The sequence below is a fragment of the Copadichromis virginalis genome, linkage group LG3 (assembly GCF_057382275.1).
Source record: "Copadichromis virginalis isolate Kocher_CV1m ecotype Utaka linkage group LG3, C_Virginalis_male_GT1.1, whole genome shotgun sequence".
NCBI classification, from domain to species: domain Eukaryota; kingdom Metazoa; phylum Chordata; class Actinopteri; order Cichliformes; family Cichlidae; genus Copadichromis; species Copadichromis virginalis.
In genome coordinates, this window is record NC_140620.1 from 25,288,954 (window position 1) to 25,295,922 (window position 6,969).

The 6,969-nt window shown below is 47.2% G+C and overlaps 1 protein-coding gene across 1 annotated transcript; it reads right to left on the reverse strand.

The window, feature by feature from the left end:
* Positions 1 to 703: 703 nt before the first annotated feature.
* Positions 704 to 2,095, reverse strand: LOC146713636 (uncharacterized). Its single transcript, XM_085438791.1, has 3 exons — positions 1,940 to 2,095; positions 1,300 to 1,834; positions 704 to 1,080 (listed from the first exon to the last, which is right to left on the reverse strand). Exons 1-3 carry the CDS (start codon positions 2,093 to 2,095, stop codon positions 704 to 706), a joined length of 1,068 nt encoding a protein of 355 aa, XP_085294917.1.
* Between the last annotated feature and the right edge of the window lie 4,874 nt (positions 2,096 to 6,969).

Sequence of the window (6,969 nt, forward strand, 5' to 3'; positions counted from 1 at the left end):
ACATGAATCAATACATGAGCACACCAGCAGGTCAAAGCACCAGCTCCTGGTTGTATCGATAACCTTTGTTAGAAACTCAGGGTGACCACACCAGAAGCAACTTAAAGGCAATTGAGGCTGGAAGAGCTGGGCACCACTGCGACTTATTTACCTCTGATCAGCAGCACATGGCTCAGTGGGATAAACAAAAATAATGGCTTAGATTTGGTTGAATTCTGGTTGAGAAGATCCGTATGTGCCCAACCTGTAACTGTATATATTTACCTCTGCAGAGGAGAAGTGCTAAAGCATCAAAACAGCAGTGAAGGCTGAGAGCCGATGTGTAACAAGCAGCATGATCTCCTGAAGAGACATCCCTGACTTCTAAAAAAATAAAAATCAAAACTAAATGATTTTTCTCTCTTCATTTCTCAGTGAACCAAAAAACAGGCTCTCAGGTAAGATCGCATTCATTGATGCACACTGTGAGGTGAACAGTGAGCACTGAAAACACAGACTGATACGTAGAAATGCCATCACATTTGCCACACTGACCGTGAATGGTGTGGAGATGTTAGCATCAACTAGACCGGTGATGACGCACAGGACAGTGCTGTGCGTTGAATTGTTGTTTGTACTGTATCTCATGTGATTGTTAAAATAAGTAGAAGTCCAGCATAGCTACTGTACACCTGACTGTAAGTATTGCAGAATTCAAAAGGTGTCACAGCTCGCTGGCAGACCGTGGGGATGTGGGGAAAGGAGGACCCAAACCAAGAACCAGAACCAAAACAAGCAAAAACCACAAAAGAAACAACCCCCCCAAGATCACAGTTCCAAAGTCCGACCGCACCCCCTGCAGCGGAGCAAAAAAAAAAAAGGAAAAATGCCACAAAACAGTCTCAGGCGGCCCATCATTACAACAAAAGAGTTCAGGGGGCCTACCTCGAGTCCAATGGCGGCAACGTTGCAGCTCCGGCGGACGGCCACGGGTCCGGCAGCAGCAGCAAAACAGCTCTGGGGGCCTGCCACTGCTCCAGTGGCGGCGGCACTGCTGCCCCTCCGGTGGCGGGCCCCGGGTCCAGTAGCGGCGGCGCTGTTGCAGCTCCGGCAGACGGCCACAGGTCCGGCAGCAGCAGCAAAACAGTTCTGGGGGCCTGCCACTGCTCCAGTGGCGGCGGCACTGCTGCCCCTCCGGTGGCGAGCCCCGGGCCCAGTAGCGGCGGCGCTGCTCCCCAGGCGGCCTGCCCGGGATCCAGTGGCGGTAGCGGCGCTGCTGCTCCTCCGGCGGCCTGCCCCGGGTCCGACGGCGGCGCTGCTCCCCAGGCGGCCTGCCCGGGATCCAGTGGCGGTGGCGGAGCTGCTGCTCCTCCGGCGGCCTGCCCCGGGTCCAACGGCGGCGGCGCTCCTCCCCAGGCGGCCTGCCCGGGATCCAGTGGCGGTGGCGGAGCTGCTGCTCCTCCGGCGGCCTGCCCCGGGTCCAACGGCGGCGGCGCTCCTCCCCAGGCGGCCTGCCCGGGATCCAGTGGCGGTGCTGCTGCTCCCCAGGCGGCCTGCCCGGGATCCAGTGGTGGCGGCGCAGCTCCGGTGAACAACAGCGAGGTGTGGTACATGGCCGATGACATGCCGGTCGATGACGCGCCGGTCGCTGACGCAGACGCGCTGGGCATAGCTGGCGTGGAGGGCGCGCTAGACATGATGGTCCATCTGACTCGCTGACCTCCAGTTCAGGCTGAGCGGGTCTCTCCGGACCTCCGAGCTCCTCCGGTGGCAGCGCGGGCTCCACAGGCTCGCTGAGCTCCTCCCGCTCGCCGAGCTCCTCCCGCTCGCCTATCTCCGGCTCGCTGAGCTGCTCCTGCTCCGGCTCGCAGGGCTCCGCAGCTGGCGGTGCGGGCTCCTCCGGCTGGCCTAGCTCCTCCGGCACGCTGAGCTGCTCCTGCTCCGGCTCGCAGGGCTCCGCAGCTGGCGGTGCGGGCTCCTCCGGCTCGCCTAGCTCCTCCGGCATGCTGAGCTGCTCCTCCTCCGGCTCGCTGGGCTCCGCAGCTGGCGGTGCGGACTCCTCCGGCTCGCTGAGCTCCTCAGCTGGCGGTGCGGACTCCGCTGGCGGTGCGGGCATCTCCGGCTGCGCGTCAGCCACAGATGGATGATCCGGAGGCTAAGATGGTGACGCGGTGTCCGCAGGTGGGGAAGGTGAAGGTAGAGTAGGTGATGCGGACAGCGAAGCCGAGAATACTGTGGTCGCTGCAGTTGGACGGAACTCTGGTAAAGAAGTGGCTGCAGAGGGCGGAGGCGACGATGGTGTGGCAGCTACTCCTGGTAGACTGGACAGCGATGCAGGGACAGATGGGTGAAATGATGGCAGAGGTGGTCCAGCCGGCATATCGACCTCCAACTGAGGATGAAGGTGAGAGGCTGACTGGACTGAAGACTGAGCTACCAGCTGGGCAGCAGGCTGAGGTGAGGGTGAGATGGCTATTATGAAGGGTGGAGAGGATGAAAATGTTACAGCTGGCTCAACAAATTCCAGGGGTCCAGAGGCAACTGAGACCTCCAGTTTGGCATCTGGGGAAGCCCTGGGGAGAAACTCCGTCTCCATGCGGTCAGACTGAGCCAAAAAGTCATTTGGGTCTGTATGCTCGGAACTCCCTAGCTCCCAGCTTACAGTCTCAGAGGGAACATTTTCTGAGTCTTTGGAGGTACAGCAAACAGTTTCTATTTTCATGTTTACAGGAAGGGAATTTATAACACCGGCAGAGTCCATTTTACTCACTGTGGCATCCAGAGCCGCTGGTCCTGAGTCTTCGACCAGCACAGGAGTGAGTGTGGATGTGGTTGAACGCTGCTTGCGAGGACGCCTTCTCCTCCGTGAAGGCGGGGCCGCGTTTAAACTGAAATCCGCTGTTCATCTGTGTTTTGATCGTCAATGACAGGGTTTATTATCGAAACAATATAGTCCGGTTTACTCACTGCGGTAATGAGCACTGTCGGTCCGTTGCTAGCTGACCGGGCTGAAACCGCAGGAGTGGGTTGAGGCGTAATGGAATGGTGGTGGAGAGTGTGGCATGCCTTCTATAATGGCGGATCAAACGATTGTGCCGCGAGCATCGACGGGAAAGCCCTCCGCCGACGCGTGAAAAACCAAGCGGCTAGAGTCTCTAGGAGAGCGGCCGAACTGTCCGTGTTCGGGCCACCCAAGCCAAATAATTCAAAACTCGAGCTCTCCCTTAAACTAGTGACCAATTGCCTAAGTTTGTTAATGTCCAAAATGTTCATGGTGAGGGTAGTGGATGTGAGGTAATTGTCAAGGAACACTACCTGTAGGTGTCTCTTGTGTGGGTCTACAGCCTGGATTACGCTCCGGCAGTAATCCCATAGCTGCGCGAGCGATCTCTCCTCCGTGGCGACTCCTGAGTTTTCTGGGTCCATGGTGGTTGGCGGGATCATTCTGTCACGGCTCGCTGGCAGACCGTGGGGATGTGGGGAAAGGAGGACCCAAAACGCAGACTCTGCGATGCAAACAGTGCTCTTTATTTACAGTGGAAAGCTGTAAACACAATAACTCCCCGTTGCTCCCTCGAACCCCGTGTGCGTGCTTCCCTCCGACGTCTGTGCTCGTGCTCGTGCTCCCCGCTGTTGTGTTACTGCACACCCTGTGCGTGCTGCCCTTCTGGTCCCTCGTTTCACCTGCAGGACAATACAGAAGCAGCCGTTAAACACTGGACCTGCGCGCACACACACGATCCGCACTTCCTAATGCTACACACTGACTTGGAGTCTTAGCTTAATGATCCCGTGCCGGTGGGAGCTCATGTAGTTGGAACACACCAACTACAGGTAGTCCCCATTCTTAAAGATGGGGACCACCACCCCGGTCTGCCAGTCCACAGGTACTGCCCCTGATCTCCACGCAACATTGCAGAGGCGTGTCAACCAGGACAGCCCTACAACGTCCAGAGCCTTCAGGAACTCGGGGCAGACCTCATCAACACCAGGGGCTCTGCAACCAAGGAGTTGTTTAAATGCCTTAGTGACCTCGCCCCCGGAAATTGGCGGGTCATTCCGCTCATCCCCAGACTCTGCTTCCTCCTTGGAAGACGTGTCAGTAAGATCAAGGAGGTCCTCGAAGTATTCCTTCCACCGCCTGGCAATTTTCTCAGTCGACGTCAGCAGCGCTCCGCCAGCACTATACACAGTGCAGGTAGAGTACCGCTTTCCCCTCCTGAGACCATGTTATAACCAACCATTTTATAAATATGTTATAACCAACGATGTTATAACAATGTTATAACCAACAATGTTATAACCGACCATGTTATAACCATGTTATAGCCATGTTATAACCAACCATGTTATAGCCATGATATAACCAACCATGTTATTGCCATGTTATAACATACCATGTTACAACCATGTTATAACTATGTTATAACCAACCGTGTTATAACCATTTTATAACCATGATATAACCAACCATGTTATTGCCGTGTTATAACCAACCATGTTATAACCAACCATATAACCATGTTATAACCAACTATATAACCATGTTATAACCAACCATGTTACAACCATGTTATAACCAACCATGTTACAACCATGTTATAACCAACCATGTTATAACCATCCATCTTATAACCAACCATGTTACAACCATGTTATAACCAACCATGTTATAACCATCCATGTTATAACCAAACATGTTACAACCACGTTATAACCAACCATGTTACAACCATGTTATAACGTACCATGTTACAACCATGTTATAACATACCATGTTACAGCCATGTTATAACCAACCATGTTATAACCAACCATGTTACAACCATGTTATAACCAACCATGTTATAACCATCCATGTTACAACCAACCATGTTACAACCATGTTATAACGTACCATGTTACAACCATGTTATAACATACCATTTTATAACCATCCATGTTATTACCATGTTATAACCAACCATGTTATTACCATGTTATAACCAACCATGATATAACCGACCAAGTTATAACAATGTTATAACCAACCAGGTTATAACAATGTTATAACCAACCATGTTATTACCGACAACGTTATAACCATGGTGTAACCAAGCATGTTATAACAAACCATGTTAATAACCATATTATAACAAACCATGTTATAACCAACCATGTTATAACCAACCATGTTATAACCAACTATGTTATGACAAACAATGTTATAACCAACCATGTTATAACCAACCATGTTATAACCATCCATGATACAACCAACCATGTTACAACCATGTTATAACAAACCATGTTACAACCATGTTATAACGTACCATGTTATAACCATGTTATAAATAAACCTTGTTACAACCATGTTATAACGTACCATGTTACAACCATGTTATAACATACCATTTTATAACCATCCATGTTATTACCATGTTATAACCAACCATGTTATTACCATGTTATAACCAACCATGATATAACCGACCAAGTTATAACAATGTTATAACCAACCAGGTTATAACAATGTTATAACCAACCATGTTATTACCGACAATGTTATAACCATGGTGTAACCAAGCATGTTATAACAAACCATGTTAATAACCATATTATAACAAACCATGTTATAACCAACCATGTTATAACCAACCATGTAATAACCAACTATGTTATGACAAACAATGTTATAACCAACCATGTTATAACCAACCATGTTATAACCATCCATGATACAACCAACCATGTTACAACCATGTTATAACAAACCATGTTACAACCATGTTATAACGTACCATGTTATAACCATGTTATAAATAAACCTTGTTACAACCATGTTATAACGTACCATGTTATAACCATGTTATAACCAACCATGTTACAACCATATTGTAACGTACCATGTTATAACCAACCATGTTATAACCATGTTATAACCAACCATGTTACAACTATATTATAACGTACAATGTTATAACCAACAATGTTATAACCATTATATAACCAACCATGTTATAACCATGGTATAACCAACCATGTTATAACCAACCATGTTATAACCATGTTATAACCAACCATGTTATAACCAACCATGTTATTACATGTTATAACCAACCATGATATAACCGACCATGTTATAACAATGTTATAACCAACCAGGTTTTAACAATGTTATAACCAACCATGTTATAACCATTATATAACCGACCATGTTATAACCAACCGTGTTATTACCGACAATGTTATAACCATGGTATAAATAAGCATGTTATAACAAACCATGTTAATAACCATATTATAACAAACCATGTTATAACCAACCATGTTATAACCAACCATTTTATAACAAACCATGTTATAACCATCCATGTTATAATCAACCATGTTACAACCATGTTATAACCAACCATGTTATAACCATCCATGTTACAACCAACCATGTTACAACCATGTTATAACGTACCATGTTATAACCATGTTATAACCAACCATGTTACAACCATATTATAACGTACCATGTTATAACCAACCATGTTATAACCATGTTATAACCAACCATGTTACAACCATATTATAACGTACCATGTTATAACCAACCATGTTATAACCATTGTATAACCAACCATGTTATAACTAACCATGTTATAACCATGTTATAACCAACCATGTTATAATCATGTTATAACCAACCATGTTATAATCATGTTATAAGCAACCATGTTATAACCATGTTATAACCAACCATGTTATTAGCATGATATAACGACCATGTTATAACAATGTTATAACCATGATATAACCGACCATGTTATAACAATGTTATAACCAACCATGTTATAACCAACCATGTTATAGCCATGTTATAACCAACCATGTTATTGCCATGTTATAACATACCATGCTACAACCATGTTATAACTATGTTATAACCAACCGTGTTATAACCATTTTATAACCATGATATAACCAACCATGTTATTGCCGTGTTATAACCAACCATGTTAT